At 53.0% G+C, this 27922-nt stretch overlaps 1 protein-coding gene across 1 annotated transcript; it reads left to right on the top strand.

Moving 5' to 3' along the window:
- Positions 1-7918: 7918 nt before the first annotated feature.
- Positions 7919-27725, top strand: BTBD2 (BTB domain containing 2). Its single transcript, XM_019743981.2, has 9 exons — positions 7919-8326; positions 16691-16810; positions 20705-20861; positions 21972-22077; positions 22381-22578; positions 24780-24972; positions 25205-25292; positions 25652-25798; positions 26678-27725. Exons 1-9 carry the CDS (start codon positions 7953-7955, stop codon positions 26837-26839), a joined length of 1545 nt encoding a protein of 514 aa, XP_019599540.2. The 5' UTR covers positions 7919-7952; the 3' UTR covers positions 26840-27725.
- Positions 27726-27922: the final 197 nt, after the last annotated feature.

The following is a 27922-nucleotide window of genomic DNA, read 5'->3' as shown; positions in this document are numbered from 1 at the left end:
GGGGATTTCCTCAGCATCTGCTAAAGAACTGATGTTGCAAACGGAAGACAAAGTGAGGTTAAAAAGTTCATGTTGAGAGAAATTTTAAACATTTTCCCCCCTTGAAACATAAACACCTTTATTGATAGATGCATTGCTGTCTTCCCTGGCTGGACATGCAAGTGTGAGATGTTTAAACAATAAATAAAGATCATGTAAGTTATACCTTGAAAGTAATTTGATTACCTTGACCACCCACGGACCCTAACAATGGTGGTGTGAGATAGCATGATGGTCACCAGCTTTGTGTTTCATCCTGGCTTTGACTTGAAAAGACAATCTTGGTCATGAGGAAGACGTTCTCTGATCCAAATGATCTGCTCAACCTTTTCCAAGGCTCTGGCACTTCAAAGAGAGGACAATGGTAGTCCCCTTCTCTAACCACAGCTGATTTTTAAAAAGTGCATACTTACTTACAAATTAAAAATCATTTCAAATTTAGGAAAGCTTTCAGTTTAAAATATAATCAAGAATAGGGCATATTAAAATTGAACATTTTTTCCTCACATTTCAGAATATTTCCTTACATATTGCTAAGAAGAATACATCCCAAAGATTTTTTTTTTTAATTTTTTTATTCATCTCTGTAGCAATAAGGCACATACAACATGATGCAACATTGGGGTCAAACATCATGTTTTAATTACTGCAAAGATTTGCATTTTTGTACCAAGTTGACATGGCTAAAGCTTTCTGAATTCTCTCTCTCTGTTTTTTTAAACAAAAACTCTACAAGTAGGTGAACTACTAATAATCTGACTCATATTTTTGCAAACATCATTTGTGAAAACCTTTTTATTGTGAAATGTAATGCATTTTCAAAAGAGTGCACGCCAGGCAAATGGATAATTTAACAAGTTATTATAAAGCCAACACATAGCACTGCTAGGACCTAAGAAGTCCCCTCCCACCCACCCTCTTGCAACCTTAAAACCCATCTGGACTCAGTCCTTTCTTTCCCCAGTGTAGCCTGTCGCTTAAATTTTATGGTTATGACTTTCTCACCTTGTTTATAGTTTGAAAACATGAGCATGCAGTCTAAATAAATTGATTCTTGCCTCTTAAAAAATGTATATAAGTGAAATGATTCTGCATGTATTCTTTTGTGTCTAGTTTATTTCAATTATTCCATGTAGCTGAATGTATTCATTTTTATAACTGTGTATATCACATTGTATGAATATACCATCGGGTTGACTAGAGTTGTTTTCAGTTTTGGGCTATTACCAAAAAAATGGTGCTGTGAATGTGTCTGGCTATATATGTGTATTTATTTCATTAGGGTATAGTAGTGGAATTTGCAAGCTGTAGTTTTTGTATATGTTCAGACTCACTTAAAAATGTTAAACTCTTTCTCAAAGTTGTTGCATGAATTTACACCCCCACCCACCATGAGGTAGCTCCCGTCGCCTTGTGTCTTTGCTTACTCGCCTGAATTTTAGTTCCCAATATGTGGGGTCTGTATTGCTATCGCATTGTGGTTGTGATTTAATTTCCATTTCCCTATTTACTAATAAGGCTGGACAACTTTTCAAAATTCATTTAGCCAAGTATAGGCCAGTTTTCAACTTGGCTGCCTGACTTTCAATGATTTCTAGGAATTCTTTATAAATTCTTTATATAAGCCTTGTATCAGTTGCATGTATTACAAACATCTCCTTTGTGACTTGCCTTTTCACTCTCTTAATGGATGGTGTCTTTGAACAGTTCTTTATTTTAATATAACCCAATGTATAATTCTCTTCCTTTATTGTTATGTGACCTACGAGGTATGACAATTAAGTTCGCAAACTTTGTTGCAACAATGTTGCTAACCGTTTTTCATATCAGAGGGATAATTCATTATGAATTTGTACCAGCTGGACAAACAGTTAACCAAGTTTACTATTTGGAAGCACTGAAAATGCTCCGTGCATAAATTAGATGACCTGAACTTTTCACCAACAATTCATGGCTCTTGCATCACGACAATGCACAAGCTCACACCGCACTGTCTGTGAGGGAGTTTTTAGCCAGTAAACAAATAACTGTATTGGAAAACCCTCCTTACTCACTTGATCTGGCCCCAATGACTTCTTTCTTTACCCAAAGATAAAGGAAATATATTTTGTTTAAAAGAATTTATTAAGGAAGGGGAACAGGACTTTATTGGGGAACAGTGTGTACTTCCAGGACTTTTTTCCAAGTCAAGTTATTGTCCTTTCAATCTTTGTTGTGGAGGACGCAGCTCAGCTCCAGGTCCAGTTGCTGTTGCTAGTTGCAGGAGGCGCAGCCCACCATCCCTTGCGGGAGTTGAACCAGCAACCTTGTGGTTGAGAGCCCACTGGCCCATGTGGCAGCCTTCGGAGTTAGGAGCATGGAGCTCCAACCACCTGAGCCACTGGGCCGGCCCCAGAGAAAGGAAATATTGAAAGGAACACATTTTGATGACATTCAGGGCATCAAGGGTAATACGACGACAGCTCTGATGGCCATTCCAGAAAAAGAGTTCCAAAACTGCTTTGAAGGGTGGACTAGGCGCTGGCGTCGGTGCATAGCTTCCCAAGGGGAGTATTTCGAAGGTGACCATAGTGATATTCAGCAATGAGGTATGTAGCGCTTTTTCTAGGATGACTTTACAAACTTAATTGTCAGACCTTGTATTTCAGAAATCCTTACCACAAAGTTATAAAAGTATTACCCTACATCACTTTCTACAATGCTATTGTTTCATCTTTTTAAAAAAGTTTTTATTGAGGGATATTGGGGAACACACACCTGAAGAACAAGTGTGTTTCTCCCGGGCCCATCAACTCCACGTCGTTGTCCTTCAATCTAGTTGCAGGGGGTGCAGCTCCCTGGCCCATGTGGGAATTGAACCGGCGACCCTGTTGTTCAGAGCTCGTGCTCTAACCAACTGAGCCATCTGGCCGTCCGTTTTATCTTTTGTATTTAGGTCTGCAGTCCTCCCCACATTGGTTTGTGTATGGTGTCAGGCAGGGGTGACCTTTCATAGTTTTTCTATAGTGATATCTGGTTGTCCCAGAATCATTTATTGACCAGATTGTCTGCTCTCCACTGCTCTGCACTACTTCCTCTATTGTAAATCAACCCTCTAGATGTGAATATAGTCCATCTTGGCTCCTGATCTATCTATTTGTCTGTCCTTTAGCCCCTTTCTAAATGACTATAGCTGTTTGAGAAGTCCTGATAGTTACATTATATGGCAAAGGGGCTTTGCATATGGGATGAAGTTAAGGATACTGAGATGGGGGAATTATCCTGGATTCCCCAGGGGGCCCAGTGTCATCACAAGGGTCCTTGTAAGAGGGAGGCAGGAGGGTCAGTCAGAGAAAAAGATGTGACCATGGAAGCAGAAGTCAAACCAAGGAAAGCAACCACCTCTAGAAGGTGGAAAAATCAGGAAATGGTTCTCCCTGGAGCCTCCAGAAGGCACCAGCCCTGCCCACACCTGGGTTTTAGCCCAATGAGACCCATTTCAGACTCCTGACCTCCAAAACAGTGCAATAATACATCTATGCTGTTTTTTTTGTTTTGTTTTGTTTTAGATTTTATTGGGGAAGGGGAACAGGACTTTATTGGGGAACAGTGTGTACTTCCAGGACTTTTTTTCCAAGTCAAGTTGTTGTCCTTTCAGTCCTGGTTGTGGAGGTCGCAGCTCAGCTCCAGGTCCAGTTGCCATTGCTAGTTGCAGGGGGCGAAGCCCACCATCCCTTGCGGGAGTCGAACCGGCAACCTTGTGGTTGAGAGGACGCATTCCAACCAACTGAGCCATCTGGGAGCTCAGCGGCAGCTCAGCTCAAGGTGCCATGTTCAATTTTAGTTGCAGGGGGCAGAGCCCACCATCCCTTGCGGGAGTCAATGTCGTGCGGGGGGCCTGCGGGGTCTCTGCTCCCGCTCCCCACATAAGAACGCAGGACATGGTGAGGCCAAAAAGGAACACCCATGGAGCCATAGGTATGGAAGTCATACCACTATACTCTCGCTGGCGGCTGTGTTGGAGAAACAGGAAACAGGAGCCACACAATTCTCAACCCTCACTGCGCCGCTTGCAGGCTCAGCCACCATCTTCTTGCTAGCCCCCATTTGCTGTTAGCACAGCCACAGCAGTTATATTAGTGGCCAATGGCTCACTGGTTACACCTGACGGCCAACTAGCCACAACTGATGACCATCCCATCACAGTTGATGGCCATTTACTACCTGAGCCAGCAGCTTTCCATGTGAGGCCGAGAGCCTGGAAACTGCACTCCTGTGGTAGTTCAGCTCAAGGTGCCGTATTCAATCTTAGTTGCAGGGGGTGGAGGCCACCATCCCTTGTGGGACTCGAGGAGTTGAACCGGCAACCTTGTGGTTGAGAGCCCACTGGCCCATGTGGGAATCGAACCAGCAGCCTTTGGAGTTAGGAGCATGGAGTTCTAACCCCCTGAGCCACCGGGCCAGACCACATCTATGCTGCTTTAAGCCTCTACATTTGTGAAAATTTGTTGCAACAGCTTTAGGAAACTAATACACACCTCCAGAAATTTGTCTCCTGTCCCTTCCCAGTCAGCCCCTCCCTGCCTGCTCTTAGAGTGAAGTGTCTAAATCTGTAGGTGGTTTTGCTCTGTGCTCATAGATAACTGAAACTACTCACCAGGCAACTGTTTATATACGTAATCATACAGCCTCAGAGCTTATTATAAGGGAGGTGAACACTAAGTCACTTTCTTGTCTGTTGTTAGCAACAGGTGTTCAAAGGTGGCCACCAGGGCCAATTGCATCAATTACATGCCTTTAGCCATGAGTAACAGAAAACCTGACTCTACTTGCTTAACTCCATAAAGATGTTTATTAGCTCAGAGAACAAACAGCCCCAAGCCATGTGTGGGGGCGGAGCCCCAGAGAGTAGTTTCCAGGCTCTCGGCCTCACATAGACAGGTGCTGGCTCAGGTAGTAAATGGCCAACTGTGATTGCATGGCCATCAGCTGTGGCTAGTTGGCCGTCAGCTGTAACCAGTGAGCCATTGGCCACTAATATAACTGCTGTGGCTACGCTGGGAGAGAAGGAAGAGAAAGAGAAGAAGGATGGGGCTAGCAAGGAGATGGCGGCTGGGCTGGCAAGCGTGGATGGCGGTTTGCGGACAGTGTGTATCCAGCCTCCAGTGAGAGTATAGTGCCGCCAGAGAGAATAAAGTGGTATGACTCCCCTACCTATGGCTCCGTGGGTGTTCCTTTTTGGCCTCACCATATCCTGCGTTCTTGTATGGGGAGCGGGAGCAGAGACCCTGCAGGCCACCCTGCATGACACCATGGCAGCCTCTAGGCTCAGGACGATCAAGACAATCAATGTCATTCCAGACCCAGATCCCTTCCCTTTCCCTTCTCTGCCATTCAGGGGATCATTCTGCAGAAACCTTTCCTGGACTCCCCCATCATGCAGACTTGTCCTCTCACCTCATTGGCCAGGATTGGTCACATGCCCGGTCTGAACCCAGCAGCTGGCCCATCATTGATGCCGCGAGAGCTGCATCTTAGATCTTATTTTCCAACTAGTAGTTATTTTAGATACTGTTGATATGACTATTATGGTCTGGACTTAAATTTTATGTTGACAGATAAAACAAATGAGAAATTACACAAGTTATAACCAGGATCTTCAGAAACTTAATGTGGTTCACCAGATGATGAAAGAAAATGGTAAAATAATTTACCCTGCAAACCTTTTCTGTATAGGGCCACAGAGTAAGTTTTTTGGTTTTGACGGCTATATCGTCTCTGAAGCAACTACTCAGATTTGCCTCGGAAGCTGGAAAGCAGCGTAGACAACATGCAAATGATTGGGCATAGCGGCATGTCAATAAAACTTTCTTTAAATCGACAGGTGGTGGGCCGGGTCAGGCATAGTTACCGAGGACACCTGTTAAGGAGTAGTGTTAGAGATGAACTGGAAACAACACTATGAACTCACAATCTCTAAAACTTACCATTTCTATCTAACCACTGAAGTAGCCTTTAATCAGTTTTCCACCAAAAATTTATGTGCAATATTATGTCCAATATCCAAAATGTAGTCATCAGTACGCTCCCCCACCCCAAGGAATGAGGGCTCTTTGGAGACTAGCTGGTTTTGTGTTTCAGGGCAAAGAAGGTACAAGGGATGGAATCTCTCATCAGCAGGCAAGGGTGCTTCTCCACGTCCCGGGGGTTGTAGGAATAAGCAGAAGCCCAGCTAAAGGTATTCTTCATCAATAATGATTACAGGGAATTAAAATGACCGGAGTCTGAATGCCATGAATCCATTATCCTCAAAAGGCAAGAATCGGGATGTTCATTCTCTCTCTTTTTTATTTAATTGGGGGATATTGGGGGAACAGTGTGTTTTTCCAGGACCCATCAGATCCAAGTCAAGTTTGTTTTTTTTTTTTTTCTCAATCTAGTTGTGGAGGGTGCAGCTCATTGGCCCAGGTGGGAATCGAACCGGCGAACTGGGTGTTATGAGCACTGCGCTCTAACCAACTGAGCCAACCGGCCACCCCAGGATGTTCATTCTTTATTGAGTCACTAGTATTATATCCACACATGATTTTATTCAGATGAACCATTTTTCAGCATCAGCCACATAAAAAGGCTGATATCGTTTTACCAAGTGATACGTATTCAAGTGATCCCAACTATATGAAAAGACTCTACTCTTCGTAAAACACGAAGCAAAACAAAACAAAACACACACACACACACACACACACACACACACACAAGAGACAAAGAATACACTGAAGTGTTAACACTAGTTGTTTATGGATAGCAGGATGACACACAATATTAATTTGCTTTCCTGTGTTTCTCTGGCATTTCCAAGTTCCTGCCTTTATTTTTCATGCACCTATTGTGTGACCGGCTGGAAAGAGTTGAACCAGGATCCCTAGGGCTGTGTCCTGGACCTGGCCCCAAGCCCTGCCCTGTATACCTGTTGAGTCTTGGATGAAAAGAGCATCCCGCCCCATTCAGCCACAACTTCCCAGGGCCTCAGTTTGACCCCTCTGTACAGTGGGGTCTCCTCCACTGGGCAGGCAGACCACCAGGGCTGGGGGCTAAGGGCTGGGGTCCAGGGTCTCAGGTGTGGGGTTTGGACTCTGGGGTCCAAGGCCCAGGACTCAAGGTCTGGGGTGGGATCTGAATTTGGGATTTGGGAATCTGGGTCAGAGATTGGGCTGTGGGGTCCAGGGAACTGGGTTCAGTGTTTGGGGTTGGGGTCTAATGTGTGAAGTCTGGAGTCTGGTGTCTGGAGTTTGGAATCTGGAGCCGGGGCTCTGAGGCCTGAGGTCTGGAATGTAGGATCTGATGTCTGGGTTATGGAGGCTGGGGTGCAGACTGAGACCTGAGGTTTGGGGCCCCTGGGTCTGAGGATCTAGGATCTGGGTCTGGTGATCCGGGATCTAAGGTCCAGTGTCTGGAGCCTAGGTCTGAAGTACCGGGTCTGGGATCTGGGATCTGATGTCTGGGGCCTGCGTTTGAGGATTTAGGATCTGGGGCCAAGGTCTGAGGTCCCGGACCTGGGGTCCAGGATTCGGGATCCGAGGTTTGGAGTCTCTAAAGTCCGTGGTCTGAAGTAGGAGATCTAGCATGTTGGGTCCCAGGTCTGAAGTCTGAGGTCTGTGATCTGGGGCCCGGGGTCTATGGTCTGCCCCGCGCCCTTTCCCTCCTTCCTTTTTGCATCCTCCCTCCCTCTCTCCTCTCCTGCCCCGCAGCCCCTAGTTCCGTCCTCCCCGTTTCCCTCCCCTGTCCCCGCTCCTCGTCCTCCGGGATCCCCTCCCGTTTCTCCGCATGCCCGTCCTCTCACCCCTCCCTCCTCCCTCGTCCCTCCCCTTCCCTCCCTGTCAGCCCCGCCCGCTCCGACAGCCCCGCCCGCCCCGCGGCGCCGCACCGACAAGATGGCGGCGGGTGGGAGCGGCGGCCGCGCATCGTGCCCGCCGGCGGTCGGTGCGGGCGCGGGGGGCGGCCCGGGTCCCAGTGCCAACGCCGCCCCCGCCCCCAGCAATGCGGCTGCGGCCGCCGGCCCGGTCCCCGCCACCCCCGGGACGTCCTCTCCGGGCTCAGGGCCCGGCGCACAGGCCGCACCGGGAGGGGAGCGGGCGGCCGAGGAGCCGGGGGCGGCGGCGCTGCTGCGCGAGCCCGTGTACAACTGGCAGGCCACCAAGCCCACGGTGCAGGAGCGCTTCGCCTTCCTCTTCAACAACGAGGTGCTGTGCGACGTGCACTTCCTGGTGGGCAAGGGGCTCGGCGCGCAGCGCATCCCGGCGCACAGGTGGGCCGCGCCCGCTCCCGGGCCCCCGGGCTCCGGGACCCCATCCCCCGGACCCGCCATCCCTAGACCCTCTTCCCTGGGACCCCGCCATCCTGGTACCCGCCATCCCCGTTATCTGCAGCCCTCGGACCCTCCAGTACCCCAGGGCGCCCCCTTCCCCAGGCCCCATTATCCCCGTGCCCTGTGGTTCTGCTGGAGCTCCATCCGTCCCGCAGCCCCCAGATACTAGACATTCCCCAGCCCCTGGACCCCCGCCCGTCCACCGCCATCGGACACTCTCCACCCTGCCACTCTTGCCAGAATCTCCAGGCCCTGCGAACCCCACCAGTTTTCTCCACCCTGGGCCTTGCCATGCTGCCCCAGTGACCTCCTCCACTAAGTAACCCATGCTGTCCAGGCGTGCATGACCCCCACATCCCCACCAGACTCCTGCCTCACAAACCCAGGACTCCCCAGACTCCCAAACCACATAGCCCCCAGCCCCCTGACTCCCCAGCCCCCTGAACCCGCAGCCCACTGACCCTCCTCCAGCCTTCTCACCCTCCTGCCCCTCCCCCAGTCCTTGACACTCCCCAGTCCCTTCACCCCCTAACCCTCAGGCGTCCCCTCCGGGAAAGGGGGCACTGTTGCTCCAGGCCCCATCCCTCTGCCAGTTTCTAGGGTGCAGCCCCAGACTCCTGGGCTGGGTGAGCTGTTGTCAGACACCGGCCTGCCCACTCCCTGACCCTGCTCCCGGTTGCATCCCAGGGACGTTGGTGGGGAAGGCTCGCTGGGGGCTCCACCCTGGAAGGGGGGGGGTCTTGGCTCTGCTTGGAGTGTCCCCCAACCTGCTGTGAGGGTCGTCCCACCTCTCTGGCATGTGGCCTTTAACCTGTGTGGTTGACAGTCTTTGTGTCTTTTTCTTGGTTATTTATGTACAATTGAGTCTGGCTTCCTGTCCTCAGAAGGTTCCAGGCTTGTGGTTGGGTTCCCAGGACCTCCCCTGACTCGTCCCTCCCTGGTGTGTGTGCAGCCCTGTCCCGTCACCCATGGGGGCCACCTTCCTAAGCTTGGAGTAGGGGCTGGTCTGTTTGCCACCTAGTAGTCCCTCCTGAGCCACCGGCCTCCCTCACCTCTCCCATTCTTAAACGGTGCTCAGTCCAGTCTGGGCTCTCCTGCCCACCCGACCCCTGACTGGAACCCTCACTGGGCAGGTGGATATGGCTGGAAACCCCACCCAGTGAGGGAACGTCAGGTTTTCTACTTGAGGGGAGCAAGGGAGTTGGTGGGGGCCTCCCTGGATGCCGGCTGACCTTGAGATACATACTCGATCATGCTTCAAGGTCCATTGGCTGGTGGCAAAGTGGGGATAAGAAAGGTAGATATGAACACCCCCGGAGAGAAGCAGAAGAGGGGCCTGGCTCTGGTGAGAGGTGGAGGTTACGTGAGGAAGGATGGGTGTGACATTTAGTGAGAATTTCTGAGTGCAGGAGGGAGACAGGGCCCGGGGTAATGGCAGGGCTGACCTGCTCCAGACGGACACCTCTGAGCAAGTGGCGCTGAGCAAAGCAGGGGAAGGGGAGGGGAGCACAGGAATGTGAGGCCTGGAGAGCAGAGGGGTGGGCAAGCGGGAGCCACAGCAAGGCCAGAGCAGAGGGGGCACAGTGACCTCTTCTGCTTTGAAGGCTGGAATGAGACACCATGGGAGATGATGGGCTTAGTGGGGGCAGCAGAACTGGGAAGCAGAGGGTTCAGCTTCTCTGGGGATGGTACTTCTCTGTGATGTGAGGAGGTAGCTTGGCAGGTGAGGGTAAATGGGACCAAGCGGAAGTTCCTGGACTCCTGGCTTGAGCATCCCAGGGGAGGACAGGCATGGAAGTACATGTTGTATGGGGAGGGGCTGAGACACCCCAGAGAGATGACTGGAAACAGTATGACCAGAGGGATGGGTGACGGGTCTGCAGCACGTGGGGGTCCGTACTGATGGGAGTGTGTGGTGTAGCCTGGGGGCAGCGTGTGGACAAAAGGGTGCTTAGGAATGGCAGCCAGGAGCCACCCCGAAATGGGGTATGGGGTGCAGGCTCTTCATGCCTGCACCCCAACGTTCACCATCAGACTGGCCCACCTCTGGACCTGTTACTTTCTTGTGCTTGTAACTTCATAAGTCCCATGTCTCCTGATGGCGCTCTGTCTGGTTCCCTTGGCACACCTCGCAGGTCCCTGCACCCATCAGTTGTCTCCCTGTGTGCTTAATGTCCAGAGGGTGTCTGGGGCCAGGCCAATGGCACTTTTCTTGTCCCATTCCCCTGGTGTTGATTCCCTACTCTGGATCCCCTAATAGAAGGTTCAAATTCTTTTTATTTTTAGCCTTTGGGTTATTATTTCATATGAATTGTGAAAAATTTACCTGCAATGGTAATTTATATTATATTATATTATATTATATTATATTATATTATATTATATTATATTATATTTATTATATTATGTTATATTGTATTGTATTGTATTGTATTAGACCCGACCTTATAGTAAAATAAGACCGGATCTTATATTAATTTTTGCTCCAAAAGATGCATTAGAGCTGATTGTCTGGTGAGGTCTTATTTTCGGGGAAACATGGTATGTGTGACACCCCTGGCTGGACCTTGTTCCCACCCCCTTCTGGGGGGCTGGATTTGAGGACTCCATGTAAAGAGTAGGATGGAAAGTAGCCCCCTTCTCAGCCAGGTGGTCAAGGTCAATCTCAGGGTGATGTGTGTATGTCGGGGACCTCTGACGGGAAGGTATCTCACCTGGTGTCCTCTTCCCCAAAATCTATAACCCTGGTGTGTAGTGGGTTGAATGGTGTCCCCCCAAAGATACTAGACTGGTGCACAAGTAATTGCAGTTTTTGCAGTTATTTTTAACCTTTTAAACCGCAATTACTTGTGCACCAACCTATATGTTTCCATCCTAATCCCCAGAACCTGTGATTGGCACTTTATTTGGGAAAAGGGACTTTGCAGCTGTGATTAAGTTAAGGGTCTCAAGATGAGATCATTCTGGATTATCCAGGTAGGCCCTAAACCCAATGACAACTGTCCTCATGAGAGACACACAGAGGAGAGACAGAGAAGATGGCCATGTGATGACGGAGGCAGAGATGGGGTGATGTGGTCCCCAGCTCAGGGATGCTGGAGCCCCCAGCAGCTGGAAGACACGGGAAAGACCCTCAAGTGAGAGCGTGGCCCTGCAACACCTTGCGTTTGGTTGTCTGGCCTCCTGCATGTAAGAAGATAGATTTCCGTTGTTTCAAGTCACCTGGTTTGCCAACACTTTGGATAGCAGCCCCAGGAGACCAGTTTGTCCTGTTAATCACGAGAAAATCCCCAACAAACACGGACCGGAGACCTGCTGGACCCTGGCCAGTGCTCTTAAGACTGCCCAGGACAGGACAATCAGAGAAAGGTGGAGAAGCTGTCGCAGCCCAAGATGCCTAAGGGACGATGAGATGCCACGTGGGGTCCTGGATGGGGCCCTGGGGCAGAAAGGACATTTGGGCCAGAATGGTTACATGAGAACAACGCCTGAGGTTGATTGAAAAGCAGAGTGAGATTGAGGCTTGTGCTGATTTCAAGGTGTGGTCTGGAGCCACAGCTCCCAGGGCCAGGCTTGGGGTGCTCACTGCTGGGGCTCAGAGTGACCCGTGAACTTGGTGCAGGGTGAAGTGGGGCATGGGACCCCAGAACACAGGTTGGCACTTTTGACAGTGAAAGGGGCTGTCCCTGGCTAAGCTCCCATCCCAGTTCCTGCTCTGCTTAGCTTTGCAGTCCCCACTTTTCTTTTTTCTTCACACCTTTTCCTTCTAACTTCTAACGCTCGATGTTGATATTATGTTGTCATTGGCTTTGCCTGTCTCATTCTGTCCTGCACACCAAATGCCCAGGAGAATGCCCGGTATACAGCGGGTGTTCAGTAAATACACGTCGGCCAGCATGCTGGGATCTAACGTGTGTCTTCTTTCTCAGGTTCGCTCTGAGCAAACAGCGAATGTCTTTGTGGCATTTTCATGGGTGTACAAATCGGGTGGCCCCATACAATTAACATCTCAGATGACTGTCTTCACTGTCTCATGGAAAATGTCGCCAGGCTGAGAGTCTAGAATGTGGAGTAGTCTGTGTTTGGGGTCTCTTCTGTGGCATTGACCTGTTTGTGTGTTTTTAGGCCGGTGACATCTTTTTATTATGACGGTGGCTCTGTGGTGTGTTTTGAGAATTGCTGAGGAAGTTGCTCCCAATTTTATTCTGCTTCAAGACTTTTTCAGCTGGTCTAACACATTGAGTCTTCCAGAATCACCCATCCGTCTGCGCCTCCACCCAACAGCCATTGAAACATGGTGCGAACAGAAAAACATCTCTTTCCCTGTGGAATTTACATTCTAGCACAGCAGCACCAAGCATATGTAAAGAGCCACATAATAAATATTTTCTTTGTTCCAAATGCTTAATTCTGTCTTGCAGTGCAAAAAACAGTGACATAAATGAACAAGTATGGCTGTGTTCTAATAAAACTTTATTTACAAAAGCAAGTGGTGGACTCGATTGGGTCCCAGGGCTGAGTTTGCTACTCTGCTCCCTCTAGTGGTTCCTTATGATCTTTAGCATCAATTTGTTCCGCGTTAACGGAATTTAGTGGGGAATTGGTCTTCCCAAAGGTGCCTGGTTGAGGAGAAATGGCAATTTAGAATATATCTGGGAACATGAGATCTCTATCCACTTATGTATTCAGGGCATTTTTCAGCATCCTTACAAAAGCTTTGTAGTTTTCTTCATTGTGTAGCTCTTGCACGTTTATTGCTGAGTTTTTGCTCAGGTTTTTTTTGTTTTTCTCTGCTGCATTTTTCTAGCTGGGAAGCTATAGATTTGGGGGCATATTTATTTTTATGTTATTTGAACGATTTCTTTCTGAACAGTTAGTATTCATAATTGTTCATCTCATCTGTTTGGCCCCATGCAGTAGACTTTTCTGTGAAGATGGGAATGTTCTAGATCTATGCTGTCCACTACTAGTCACATGTGGCTACAGAGCACTTAATAAGTAGCCGTCACAACCGAGGACTTGAACCTTTTATTTACTTGAATTTTAATTTAGACTTAAATAGCCGTGTGTGGCCAGTAGCAACCATCTTGGACAGTGCAAGCTTGGAATTTTTTTTTTTTTTTAAGGAGGGCACAGCTCACAGTGGCCCATGTGGGGATTGAACCGGCAACCTTGGTGTTGAGAGCTTGTGCTCTAACCAACTGAGCCATCCAGCCACCGCTTCGGCAGCTCAGCAGCAGTTCGTTTTCTTCAATCTAGTTGTGGAGGGCGCAGCTCCCTGGCCCATGTGGGAATCGAACCAGCAACCCTGTTGTTCAGAGCTTGCGCTCTAACCATCTGGTCGACCCAACAGCATAAGTCTTACATGTGACATGGTGAGAAACTGTCCCCCAGACTCCTGTGGAGCCTCAGCCCTCGTAGATGAGTTGAACTGCTCCCCTTTCTCTTATTTCCCAGAGGAATGTGGATGCAGTGGTGTTATTTCTACCGAAAAGTAGGTCAGAACCCCCTGTGGGGCCACCCGGGGCTGGGCTTCTCTTTGGCGGAAGATTTTAACGTTTGAGTTCATTTTCTTGCCTTGTTATGTATTTGTTTAGATTTTCTGTTTCTTCATCAGTTGCTTTGGGCAGCTTGTGTCGTTCTAAGAATAGTCTGTTTCATCTAATTGTCTTAATTTGTCGGCATGAAGTTGTCTTATGACTTTTTATCTTCTTTAGAGTCTGCAGTGAAGTTCCCTCTTTACTGATTTTGCTAACTGCTGTCTTTTCTCTCTTTTCTTGGTTGGTCTGGCTGAAGTTTTAGCCACTGATTTTTTTCCCCCCCAAAGAGTAGCTATTTTGGTTTCATTGGTTTTCTGTTTCCCCATTCCTAATTTCCTTAATTCCTGCTCCTACTTTTATTATTTCCGTCTTTCTTTGGGTTTGATTTCCCATTCATTTTCTAGACTCTCGAGGTAGAAGCTAACCTTGTTGACTTTGGGTCTTTATTTAATAAGTACGAGGTATTTACCCCTGAGCACTGTTGGCTGCCTCCCTCACATTTGGATGTGTCTTATCTTCATTTTCTAATGTCCCTGTGTTCCTTCTGTGACCCTTGGGTTACTTGGAAGTGTGTCATTCCATTTCCAAATGTTTGCTGATTTCTTTTCACATTTTGATCATTGGTATCATGCTGCTGTGCACACGCGTGTTCACGTTTTGTGTGGACGTGTGTTTCTGTGGGGCAGACACCTAGGCGTGCAATTGCTGGGTCAGATGGCCGCTCATGGCTGACTGTCTGCGGTACCACCAGCCTTCCGTGGTGGCTCCCACAGCCACAAACGAGGGTTCTGGTTTCTCCATGTCCTCATCAGCTCTTGTTATTGTCCTTATTTTTAATTCTAGCTATCCTAGTGGGTGAGGTGGTGCCTCGCTGTGGTTTTGATTTGCATTTATTGTTATGTTTTTGGAGAAGGAGGGTAGAAGACACATGACGGGGAGGCCCTCAGTGTGGGGCTGGGGCCTGTGGTTGGCCGGAGGCAGGAACAAGCAAGGAGCCGAGGGAGCAGACTTTCTGGCCAGAACATGAAGGCCCTGAGGGGCCAGGTGGGCAGGGCCTGCATGGAAGAGCTTCGGGGACAGGACATAACCGCCTTGAAGCCCGCGGTCTTTCCAGGACCTGGGATCTGTCCTCACATCTGCCGCCAAGGGCGTGTGAGGCCCCTGACAGTCCAGTGTAGGGCGTCTCTGCACAAACACAGGCCAGGCCCAGATGAGTGGGCAAACCACAGGGATTGGTGCTCTCAGCCCTGGGGCCAGGAGCCCATGCCCAAGGGGTCACAGGGCCGCGCTCCCTCCCAAGGACCCCAGGGGAGGGGCCTTCCTGCCCATTCCCGCCTCTAGGGACTCCAGCAAGCCTGGGCTTGTGGCCTCACCATCCCAGTCTCTGTGTCCATCGTCACGTGGCCTCTCCCTGTGTGTCTGTGCCCACATTCCCCTCATAAGGTCGCTAGTCATTGGATCAGGGCCACCCCACTCCAGTGTGACCGCATCCTAACTACGCCTACAAAGACCCGATTTCCAGATGAGGCTCCCTTCTGACTTTCCGTACGTGTACATTTTAGGGCACACTTCATCCCACTACACTTGGTTTCCCATGTGGCCCTGAGAGTGGGGCCAAGTCGTAGGCCAGGCTGTAGACCAGAAAAAGGCCTGGAAGGGCCAGGGGACAAGTGTCTCATGATGGGGGAGGACGTGGGGACTGGGGAGAGACAGGGCTTCTCCCTGGGGAAAGTGAGGGGAGGCCCAGCCTGGGGTTTGCTGGGAGCTGTGGGAAGGGCGCCCGAGGCACTGGGCAGAGGCCGGGAGGTGCGGGGTGGGGCTGGCTCTGTGCCACCTGCCGGTGTCTGCTGACTCTGGAGGTTCCCAAGTAGGTGGCTGCTCAGAGCTGCGTTTGTCACAGTGGTGATCCCAGGAGGGGTTTGGTACAGGGGCCTCGCAGACCCGGGGACGGATGCTGTACAGCAGACGGCTGCGGAGCTGTGGCCCCTGAGTCCTCTGCCTCCCTGGGGGCCTGGAGGGCCGCATGGACCGCAGAGTTGGTGGCCCCATCCTGAGTGCAGACGCCATGGAGTCCCCCTACAATCCTACCGGCCCCCATGGGCAGGGCCAACAGGAGGGTTCACAGCTGGCTGGAGGGAAGGCTGGGGGCTCCTCACCCACTGGGCCTTCCTGCCCCTCAAGTTGAAGAAAACATGGGCAGGTGGCCCCGAGTGGGTGAGTCATTCCTGGCAGAACCCACAGGTCTCCTCACGGCCACTGCCTCCTAATGTTCCCCTGTGCTCATGCCGTTCCCTTACCTTCAACACCCTTCCCCGCAGACTCGGCCTGCCTCAGACTTCCCTGTCAGACCTCCCCTGCCCCTTGCTCCCCTCACAGCCCTGCATTCTCCTTCCTACCCCACTGTCAGGCTGTCTGTGCTCTTGACCTCTGTCTGCTCCCCTCCAAGAAGGTGGGGGCCCCAGTGCCCCAAGCCTGAGCACAGGGCAGGTGTTGTAGAGCCAGCATGTGAGTGAATGAGTGAGTGAGTGAGTGAGTGAGTGAGTGGGTGGATGGATGGATGAACGGAGATGCTCTGGGCACGGTGTGGGAGGGGGGCAGCTGGCAGAGAAGCTGCTGCTGCAGTGCCTCCCAGGCTTTCCGGTGGGGGAATTTCCATTGGGGACACTCACTTTACACATATTCCTCCCCCTCCCCACAGCCCCATGCTCGGGTGAGGGGACAGGCAGGGCCACGCAGAAGGTAACCAGGTTTTCTCTTCTGCCAGGTTTGTGTTGGCTGTGGGCAGCGCTGTCTTCGACGCCATGTTCAATGGGGGCATGGCCACCACGTCCACCGAGATCGAGCTGCCCGATGTGGAGCCAGCCGCCTTCCTGGCACTGCTCAAGTAAGACCTTCTGGGGCCTCACCACCGAGGGGCGGGATGGACGCCGGATGGTTACACATCGGAAAACAGATGGGACTTGGAGAAAATAGTGACCCTGGTGACATTGCCTCCAGAGCCCTGGCTCCCTGGAAGTTTCTAGAACTTGCTTCCACAGTGTGTGGGGGGGTGTCTCTGGGAGCCCCCACCCAATTTTAATTTTTGTGGTTTTAATAGAGATGTACTTCATATACCATGCAATTTAGTCAGTTAAAGTGTACAATTTAATAGTTATTAGTATATTCATAGATATGTTCAACCACTGCCTCTATCTAATTCCAGAAGCTTCCATCACCCCAGAAAGGAGACTCCGTCCCCATCAGCAGTCACTCCCATCCCCCTCCCCAGCTTCGGACTACCACTAACCCCTTTGTGTGTCTGTGGATGTGCCTGTTTTGGATATTTCACGTAAATGGAATCACACGCCATGTGGACTTTTATGTCCGGCTTGTCTCACTAAGCGTCATTTTCAAGGTCATTCACGTTGTATGTCGTGTGTATGTGAACCCTTCATTTTGATCCTTTGTAGTCGATAGAGTTAAAGAAGTAGCATAAAGGAAGGATTTTATATGCCGCCTTTATTTTTTCCCTTTAAGTTTCAGAATTTTTTCTCAAGTACAATGAACGCCTGGGGATGGGGGTTGTCACACAGTTGTAGGAAATGGAGCCAACTTGGATGAGAGGGGAGGAGAGGCAAAGCTTGGGTGGCGACCGCAGGCAGTGGCTTCAGGTACAGGCCGAGGTCCTGGCTGCCCAGCGGGGTGAGCTCTCGAGAATGTCCGTACCATCTCCTTGCCCAGCTGGCTCCCAGGAACGCTGGGTGTAAATTGTCATAGGTAACTTTAAAGATTATCCCAAACAGTGAAAACATCTTTCTTTAAAAACTTTTATTTATTTAAGTGTGTTTTTCCAGGACCCATCAGCTCCAAGTCAAGGAGTTGTTTCAGTCTAGTTGTGGAGGGCGCAGCTCACAGTGGCCCATGTGGGGATCGAACCGGCAACCTTGCTGTTAAGAGCACCGTGCTCTAACCAACTGAGCTAACCGGCCACCCCGAAAACATCTTTTTCAATGCAGTTTATTTTTTTCCTCCCGGTGATCAAAATGGCACAGGCTCTCACACACACAAAGTTGATACGGAGAAGCATAAAGAACAAAGTGGGCTAACCCTGTGCCCCCCTCTCAGACAGCCAGGACACCACCTTGCTGGCCCCTCCTGGCTCATGTTCCGTGTGTGTAATGTGTCACAGCCGCCCTTCCACCCCCCTGTGTCCTTACCCCCTTTTCTCTCTGGTGTCCACAGTGCGTTGTTGGGTATAATTTTGTTCTAGTTGGTTCCGTCTGTGGATGCCCCGTAACCCTTGACTCTCTGTTGAGTCCTGTGGCTGTCCCCAGTGTCCTCCAGGTCACAACAGCACTCTGAGGAACAAGCTCCTTTATCCGTCTCTATGCACCTTCTCAAATGGTTCCCTCTGCCCAGGCCCAGATGGTGGGTGGATGCTTCTCTGCTGGGCAGCTGGTGGGCTCTGTCTCCACTATGGCCATTGTGACTACAGAAGCAGTCAGGATAGTTCGTAAACTATGGGTGGAGCTGTGTGCCAATAAAACTTTATTTACAAAAACAGGTGACGAAGACCAGCCAGGTGGCTCAGGCGGTTAGAGCTCCGTGCTCCTAACTCCGAAGGTTGCTGGTTCGATTCCCACATGGGCCAGTGGGCTCTCAACCACAAGGTTGCCGGTTCAACTCCTCGAGTCCCACAAGGGATGGTGGGCTCCGCCCCCTGCAACTAAGATTGAACACGGCACCTTGAGCTGAGCTGCCTCCCGGATGGCTCAGTTGGTTGGAGCGAGGGGAGCATGGGCTGTCAACCACAAGGTTGCCAGTTCGATTCCGCCAGTCCCGCAAGGGATGGTGGGCAGCGCCCCCTGCAACTAAAATTGAACATGGCACCTTGAGCTGAGCTGCTGCTGAGCTCCCTGGTGGCTCAGTTGGTTGGATGCGTCCTCTCAACCACAAGGTTGCCGGTTCGACTCCCGCAAGGGATGGTGGGCTGTGCCCCCTGCAACTAGAAAATGGCAACTGGACCTGGAGCTGAGCTGCACCCTCCACAACTAAGACTGAAAGAACAACAACTTGACTTGGAAAAAAAGGCCTGGAAGTACACACTGTTCCCCAATAAAGTCCTGTTGCCATTCCCCAATAAAAAATCTTTAAAAAAAAAAACAGGTGACGAAATCACAAGTAGATGTCACTTCACACTAGAATGGCAATTATAATTTTTTTTTTAAAAAGAAAAATGACAAGAGTTGGCAAAGACATAGAGAAATTGGGACCTTTGTGCATGGCTGGGGGGATGTGAAATGGGGTGGCCGCTGTGGGAAATGGGATGGCGGTTCCTGAAGTATTTAAACACAGTCACCATATGACCCAGCAGTCCTTCTGCTGTGTGTACACACGAAGCACTGAGAGCAGGGACTCGAACAGATACCTGCAAACCCGTGTCCACAGCGGCACGACTCACAGTGGCCAAAAGGCAGACAGAGACAGATGCATGATCAACAAGGGTGGGCCGGCCACACACTGGAATATTACTCGACCTTGGAAATAAAGGACATTCTGATACGCTACAGCGTGGACGGACCCAGAGGACATGATGCTCAGTGACATCAGCCAGACACAGGAGGATAAATTCTGTGTGATTCCCCTTATGTGAGGTCCCCAGAGGAGTCAGATTCATAGAGACAGGAAGTAGGTGGTGGTGAGGGGCTGGGGGAGCGGAGGGGAGTGAGTGTTTAATGGGGACAGGGTGTCAGTTTGGGGAGATGGAAAGTTCTGGAGATGGATGGTGGGGATGGCTGCATGACAGTGTGAATGTGCTTAATGCCACTGAGCTGTGCACTTAAAACTGGCTAAGATGGTAAAGTTCATGTTATGTGTATTTTACCATAATTTAAAAAAATAAAATGATATCAATTTAAAAAATCAAAAACAGGTGGCAAGCTGCAGTTTGCCAAACCTTGCCTTAGGTTAGACTTTGTCTCTGCCTTTTGATAAATACGCTGATGTGCCCTCCTGAGAAGGTTGACACTGTCACCCTTCATGTGTGACACCGGTCCCTTTGCATGTAATCGGGCCTGTCCCCATTACAGGGTCCCCCCTTGCGCTGCTGACATTAGGATGGGTCACGGTGGGGTGTCCAGCAGGGTTCAAGTGTCTCTCTGGCCTTAGGGACTCCAGCTACTGGGCTGTATTTGGGCTCCTGGCGCACGCTGGGGCCTGGACTCAGGACTGGATGCCCCCTTCCTGGCCTGTTCGGTTCTGCACCCCCATCCGCCATGCAAAAGGTCTCTGATATCTCCATGGCCTCACCATTTTTTTTTATGACCCCCAACTTCTGACCCACATTTAGAATCCAGCGATGGCAGTGGTCAGTGTCCATGAGTGTTCCGTGATTCAGGCTGGCACTTCCAGTCCCGTGATTTGCCCAAATCTCATTGAGCTTTGCCGTCAGGCCTGCTGTGCAGGTCCAGAGGTGTAGAAATGTCCCGTCTCCCCAGCAAACCCATGATGGCCTTCAGCCTTCGTGCCTGGGAAAGGAGAAGGCCTATGCAGTAGATGTGTTTCCCGTGTTGGAAAGTGGGTGGTTTAGCCTCATGGGTTTTCACTGGTAATGGCCTTTGCTGGGTCCTGTCTGCAGGTCAGAGGACAACAGGCATTGGTTTTGGAAGGTTCCTCAGGCTGGCCCATGGGGTGGGGGCTGGTGTGAGTTCCTACTGGGGGTCTGATGGTCCCAGTAGAGCCGCAGCAGGCTGGGTGGCCCTTGCCTCATGGCCGCTGGCCTCCCCACCGCCCCCTCCAGGTTCCTCTACTCGGATGAGGTTCAGATCGGGCCCGAGACGGTCATGACCACGCTGTACACCGCCAAGAAGTACGCGGTGCCCGCGCTCGAGGCCCACTGTGTGGAGTTCCTGAAGAAGAACCTGCGTGCGGACAATGCGTTCATGCTGCTGACACAGGTGTGGGGACGGCAAGGATGTGGGGGACTGGGTGCGGGAGTGGCACATGGTGGGGGTGGGGGACACCGGGTGGAGGCTCCAGTGGGCAGGGCAGGTAAAGGCAGGGCTGGGCAGACAAGTGAAGACGCAGGTGTGCAGGCGCTAGTGAGCGAGGGAGGCGGGAGCAGGTGCATGGGGGGAATTTCTTGAGTTTTTGACTCCCCTTAAACTTTGTGCCGGGGAGAGTGCTCCCCATCCCTGTGCCCGCCCCGCCATGGTAGCCCCCCTGAGTTTTCTGGGTGAGTTTCTAGGCCTCCTTGGCACCTAGTCGCTGGCTCAGGTGTGGGGAGAAAGGTTTGTCTTTGTTTCTTTGAGAGGGTCCCTTTCAGGCTCTATGTGGTCAGCCGGGTTGTGGTGGGGCTGGTGGGGCTGTGATGACTGGGAGGCTGGGAAGATACCTGGGCACAAATAGGCATGGGGGGGGGGCGCCCTCTCCTGGATGGGTCACAGCTACCCCCAGACGGGTTGGATTTGCAAACCCTTTGCTGGGATGGCACCTGGGCCTCAGGCCCTGACCCGCCAGTTACTGAATTGCTCTGAAGGGCCAGAGCTGCCCCCAGCCATCTGCTGAGAGCTGTGGTCATGTGGGGTGTCCTAGCCAGGCCCTGGGCACAGTGGAGGCCAAGGGGTTATGGGTCTCGCCTACCTCCAGCTACTGGGCAGAATGAATGAGAATCTTCTCCCCTCCCTGGCTCCCGCTTCGTGTGTGGGTTCCCAATGTAGCAATCTCAGGACACAGGTTTCCGTGTCCCACTGGTCATTTATGGTCCTCTCCCCAGGGGCTCCTGCCTGAGCCGAGGGTGTGGTGCTCCTCCCTGGGGGTTGGCCCTGTCTGCTGTCCCCGCCTCCAGCCCTGACCCGTGAGGTGGCCCGGCTTTAGAGGTGCCTGCTGGAGCCTGTCCTTCATTCACCAGACCCCAGCCCTGTCTCTGAACTTGGGGAAAATCTCACTGGCCCCTGGGGCTGACACTTTGCAGGCTCTGAGACTTGAAATTTGTGACAAGTTTTGAACCAGGGGATGCGTGTTGGGTCCTGTCTCGGGGCTTGATGATGACGCACTGTCCCTTGCAGGCCCGGCTTTTTGATGAACCACAGCTTGCCAGCCTGTGCCTGGAGAACATTGACAAAAACACGGCCGACGCCATCACCGCAGAGGGCTTCACAGATATCGACCTGGGTAAGGCTGGTGGGGTGCCTGGGGGGGGGGGTCACCTCGTGTCGTGGGACCCCGCCATCCTCAAGCAGGGTGGGCACCCTCCTCCTGCACAGGCAGTGATCTGTGTTTTCGGCCTTGCTGGCCACAGGGCTTCTGCCAGGTACACCCCACTGTGCAGCCGTTGGTGACAGGACGGTGGACGGGTGTGGCCACGAGCTGGTGAACCTCATTCGCCAGCACAGGCAGAGACCGTGCATGGGGTGCCGACAGCCCCTGGCTGAGACCACAGTGTCCACGTTGACGCAGCTTCCCTGTCCTCTGCAGACACACTGGTGGCCGTCCTAGAGCGGGACACGCTGGGCATCCGCGAGGTGCGCCTGTTCAATGCCGTTGTCCGCTGGTCCGAGGCTGAGTGTCAGCGGCAGCAGCTGCAGGTGACGCCCGAGAACAAGCGGAAGGTCCTGGGCAAGGCGCTGGCCCTCATCCGCTTCCCGCTGATGACCATCGAGGAGTTTGCTGCAGGTAACGGTCGGGGGGGCCGCAGGGCCTCTCTGGAGGAGTGTGATGCCCGGGGACCCTGTGTGTGACTCAGTCACGTGTCCCACTGGGTCTGGCGCTGGCCATGTGTTGGCCTGAGAGCCCCTGCCAGGAACACAAGTATGCTCCTCTCTACTGATGACACTCGCCATATTGACAGGAAGCTCGGACTGTGCACAAAGGTATAAAGATGGAACTACCCACAGATGTCATCTGTGCGTCCCGCATCTCGTTTCCTCCGTGTGTCCCATGTCCACATGCATGTGTATGATTGTACTCGCCACTGAGGGTCCCTGTCCTGGGCTCACATCCTGGGGGTTGGCTCCGGCTTCAGTGCCCTTGACGAGCCTGTGAAGGGGTGTGAAGGGGCTGGCATTGTGGGGACCCTGCTGCAGGGCCTGGGGTCCAGGCTGTGCCTCCTGCCCCATGTGGACGCCCAAGTCCTGGGGCCATTTGGGCAGCAGTGGCCGACTTGGAACCCTTTCCCCTGGGGCTGCGCTGCCTCCTCGGCCCGGGAGTCAGATAGGCCCGGAAGGTTCTGGGTAGGGCTCTGGGCACACCCGCTGTCCTGTCTGTCCTGGGTTCATGCTGTCCTGCTCTTGCCTGGGCTCAGGGTCACCATATTTAACAACAATAGCAAACAAATAATTGAGCATAAATGTCTCCCGCGCACCAGCTGGGACAGACTTACCCTGCAGATGTCCTGTTGATCTGCAAGTCAGATTGGACCAGCTCTCCTGCGTTTCTCTGACAGCCCAGTGTTACATCAGTGCTGAGGGGACGCCTCAGAGAATGTCTGCGTCCTAGGAGTCATGGGGCTGCCTCACTCTGTGTGGGGACTTCCTGGGCACTGTGGGGTTTGAGCGGCATCAATGCCCCCCCATGCCAGGAACATGCCAGTTGTGACAACCAGAGATGTCCCCAGACATGGCCCAGGGTCCCCTGGGGGGCCAGGATCCCCTGGGGGAGACCCCTCGGTACAGCATTGGACTGTCCTGTGCTAAGACATCTGCAGGAGCCTTGTTGGGCCCTCCCTCTCCAGCCTGGCTTTCACCCCCAGAATGGTTCTCCTCAAGGTTCCCCAGCCCACCTGGCTACCCAGCCCCCACAGAGCCTCAGGGCCCTGTGACACAGCTCATCCGGCCCACCTTCTGGAAGCACCAGTCCCTCACACTCCTCCCCCCAGCTGGAAAGCTCCCAGAAGGACAGTGTGTATGTCCTTCTGGGCCTGTCCCTGTGTGGTGGGTCCCGTGGGGCTTTGGTCCTTGGTCACTCTGCTTCGGGGGATTCCCTGACTTATGTTTCATTTCAAAGTACAGTAGAAGTTTGACACCACCACCACCCCGAAACCCCCACCCTGCTCTGTGCATCACTGTTGAGGTCTGATGTATTTTTTTTTCTCCATTTTCTATGCAGAGATTAAAAACGACAATGGTCAACATTCTGCATTCAATTTTGTATCTTCCTTATTCACTGAATCCTTACCCGCCTCTTGTCCCGTTGTGAGGGCCTTTGTTGATGTGTCGCGCTGGGGCGGCCATGAGTGACGCTGTGGCCCTCTGCGGAAATGGGTTTGCAGTTGGGGAATGAGTCGTTCTTGTGAAGTGTGAGGCCTGTGTCCTGTGTTCTGTCCCCTGGGGGTTTGTGTAAGCATCCTAGGCTCCCGCTTCTGCCCGTGGCCAGCAGCCCCCAGCCCCGCCGGTCCTCTCGTGTGGCCTTCATTATTGCTGTCACATCTCTTCATGTGGGTCCCCTTCACTGACTGTCTTGGCCTGTTCCCCCTTGCTAAGTCAGTGCTGCCTGGCCAAGAGCTCCCTGGCCACTTCTAGCTGGGAGTCATCCCATGGCTGCTGATGGCCACATGCTCTGTCAAGTAGGGGTAGACCTGAGGGGTGGTCCCCAGGGCAGCCCAGGAGACCTTGGGCACAATGGGGTATTTTACCCAATGAGTCAGTGAATCAGCGTCAGCCCCACGCCTGTGTGGGACTCCTCTCCGATGGTCGGGTAGAAGGGCTGCCTGGATCCCTCGCGTTTTGCAGAAAATCCGTTTTCATCTCAGAGATGCTGCAAACTCCAGATGCCCGTGCATTCTGGCGTCTTCTGTGCCGGGCGTTCATCCCTGCCTCCCCCCCCCTCAGCTCAGGCCAGACCCTGCCCGGGCCGACCCACCCATCCTATGCCCGCAGGGCCCGCGCAGTCGGGCATCCTCGTGGACCGGGAGGTGGTCAGCCTCTTCCTGCACTTCACCGTGAACCCAAAGCCTCGAGTGGACTTCATCGACCGGCCGCGCTGCTGCCTCCGCGGCAAGGAGTGCAGCATCAACCGCTTTCAGCAGGTGGAGAGTCGCTGGGGCTACAGCGGCACGAGTGACCGCATCAGGTGGGCACTGGGACAGGCCGGGCGCCAGAGAGGGTGGTGCTGGGGGAGGGGAGCGCTGGGTTATCGGGAGTGAGGCATAGGCCTGGAAGGGGGCTTCCTGCTGCCAGCCCCACCCTGGGGGTTCTCCAGACCCCAGCACAGGGAAGGGTAGAAGCCCGTGGGGCTTCCTCGCCCATGTTCTCTCGGCGGGTTGCGGTCTTCCGGAGTTCAGCACCTTGCTCCTGTCCATAAGGTTCTCGGTCAACAAACGCATCTTCGTGGTTGGCTTCGGGCTGTACGGCTCCATCCACGGGCCCACGGATTACCAAGTGAACATCCAGGTGCACTCCTACCCTCGTCCTGCCCCCGCCCCACCCTCAGACTCAGTCCGTTCCCACCCGAGCCCCTCCATCCTGTGTCCTGCCTCCCCATTCTGCCCCGCCCCCCTAGTTTCCCCCTCAGATTGCCCCCTCCTCTTCTAGGATCTGCTCCGTGTCACACCCCGTAGTGGAGAGAATGTTCTGGAGTCCATGGGGAGTATGCCTCTCACCCCATGGGCCTCCTTTGTGGGTCACAGGCTGGACGGTGCACTGCCAGCTCTGGGGTGGGGCTCAGCCGAGTCAGGCCTCTGTAGTGCCCCGCGGGTGGCGGCAGGGCGCCCGGAGGCCTCAGGTGAGCGAGCCTGGCTCCTGCCTCACAGATCATCCACACAGACAGCAACACAGTCCTAGGCCAGAACGACACGGGCTTCAGCTGCGACGGCTCCGCCAGCACCTTCCGGGTCATGTTCAAGGAGCCGGTGGAAGTGTTGCCTAACGTCAACTACACGGCCTGCGCCACACTCAAGGTGTGCCTGGTCCCAACCCCGACCCTGAAGTAAACTCTGATCCCTAAACCATACCCAGAACCCCAACTCTATTCGATGAATCCTACCCAGGACCCCGACCCTGACATCTGACCCCGACTGATTGCTGAACCTCAACTCTATTCAGTGAAACCTATGCAGGCCCCTGACTCTGATCCCTGAACCTAGGGTTTCCAGGTGGGAATTCCCGCCCATTCTCAGGAAATTTTTTTCGTTTTCCCATTCCCAAATCCCGAGAAAAGTTGGTCAGGAAATCGGGAAAATCGACTCCTTGAACCCAGTAATACCCACAATGGGAAATGTACTACACACAATGTATCTCTTAGACATTTTTCCTATTTATCGCTAGGGTTTCCGGGTGGGAATTCCCGCCCTTTCTCGGGAATTTTTTTTTGCTTTTCCATTCCTGAATCCCGAGAAAAGTTGGCTGGGAAATTGGGAGAATTGGCTCTGTGAACCCAGGTGGTTGGTAGTATCAGCCGTCACTTTGTGGAGACAATTCATCGTGGAGAACAGAAAACAGTTTATAGCTTGGGATTTGGGAACGGGAAAGCGAACGAAACTCCTGAGAACAGGCGGGAATTCCCACCTGAAAACCCTACCTGAACCCACCCAGGACCCGACCCTGACTCTGATCCCTGATCCCTCTCCAGGACCCAGACTTGAACCCCAACCCACATTCCCTCACTCACCGGCAATGGTGTGGGGCAGGGAGGGGATGGCCATCTGCTGTGGGTGTGGAGGGTCTGCCACCTGCGGTTCCCCACAGCAGACGCCTTTGGCTGGGGTTCTGCTGCCCTCCACCCAGTTGGGGTCCCGGTCCCGGGGTGTCCTGATCACATTGTGGCCCCAACCCCACAGGGCCCAGACTCCCACTACGGCACCAAAGGCCTGCGTAAGGTGACCCATGAGTCGCCCACGACGGGGGCCAAGACGTGCTTCACCTTCTGCTACGCAGCAGGGAACAACAATGGGACGTCTGTGGAGGACGGCCAGATCCCAGAAGTGATCTTCTACACTTAGGTGCGCCGGCCCCAGCGTGGCTGTGAGGACAGCGGCCCAGACACCTGAGACAAGTAGGCTGCCCCAGGTCTCACGCCAGCCCACCGGGCCCCAGGCAGTGTCCACTCCCACCACGTTTCCAGGCATCTGCACCAGGGCGAGCATGGGTGCCTGTTCAGAGGAGCTGGGAAGTGGCTGGGCAGGTGGGGCTGTGTGACAGTCCCTCAGGACTGGGGGCAGGGCTGGCCTGACCCTGCCTGAGCTGAGGCCTCAGCCAGGTCCCTGGGCCACCTGACCAGCTGCCTGATGGTGGGTCATGTGGGCCATTGTCTCGTTTGTGTAACTGCACATGGCAGTGCATCTCGGCTTTCCATTTCTCCGGCAGGAGCGGGTGTGGGAGACACCCCTAGTGTGTTGGTTGGGGTCTTGTGTTCCTTTCATTCTGGTCTGTTCACTGGGGACGCACAGGCCACCCTGACTCTGGCCACAGGATGCAGGCCTGAGCCCTGCGCAGTAGGACTGATGGGGGGCTTGCACCCCCTCGAGGTCCTGCAGGCTGGCTCCCGCCAGGCCCCACTCAGCCTCTCTGGACAGGACCCTCCTGGCCCACAGCTAAGGGCATAGGCCTCAGCCCGTCTGCCTGCGAGGGGTGACGCTGTGGGCCAGCCATGGTGGCCACATCCCCGCTGGCCCATGGGGTCTGGAGGGCACTACCCACCTGTACATACTGTACCCCACCCGTCCCAGAGGTGCTGGAGGGTGCAGCCCCTCCCCTGACCCCCTGGTCCTTCCCATGTGTTTCTGCCCCAGTGATTCCTTTTGGAACCTGTGTCGTCCCCGAAGCCATGTGTGGCCTCACACCACACCCCAAAATGTTTTTTTTTTTAATAAAGGAAAACATACCTAACCTGACTTGGGTGCTTCTTCCCGTCAGAGCCGGCAGGACCCTGGCAGCTCTGGGACCTGGGCCTGTCCTCTCCACAGCTGTTTCCAGCACTGTATGAGGGGAGACTGGCACCCCTGCCTCCATCTGGAATTGCTGTCTCCCAACCCAGGCTCCCACCTGGAGGCATCCACAGTGCACTGGGGACTCTAGGGAGGCTG

Source organism: Rhinolophus sinicus, linkage group LG07, assembly GCF_036562045.2.
Source record: "Rhinolophus sinicus isolate RSC01 linkage group LG07, ASM3656204v1, whole genome shotgun sequence".
In the NCBI taxonomy this organism is placed as follows: domain Eukaryota; kingdom Metazoa; phylum Chordata; class Mammalia; order Chiroptera; family Rhinolophidae; genus Rhinolophus; species Rhinolophus sinicus.
This window is presented reverse-complemented; position numbering and strand designations above follow the sequence as displayed.

Coding starts and splice junctions, on each gene's coding strand:
- BTBD2 (XM_019743981.2), top strand. CDS start 7,953: ATGGCGGCGGGTGGGAGCGGCGGCCGCGCATCGTGCCCGCCGGCGGTC. Junction 20,862..21,971: donor CGTTCATGCTGCTGACACAG/GTGTGGGGACGG, acceptor TGTCCCTTGCAG/GCCCGGCTTTTTGATGAACC. Junction 25,799..26,677: donor CGGCCTGCGCCACACTCAAG/GTGTGCCTGGTC, acceptor CCAACCCCACAG/GGCCCAGACTCCCACTACGG.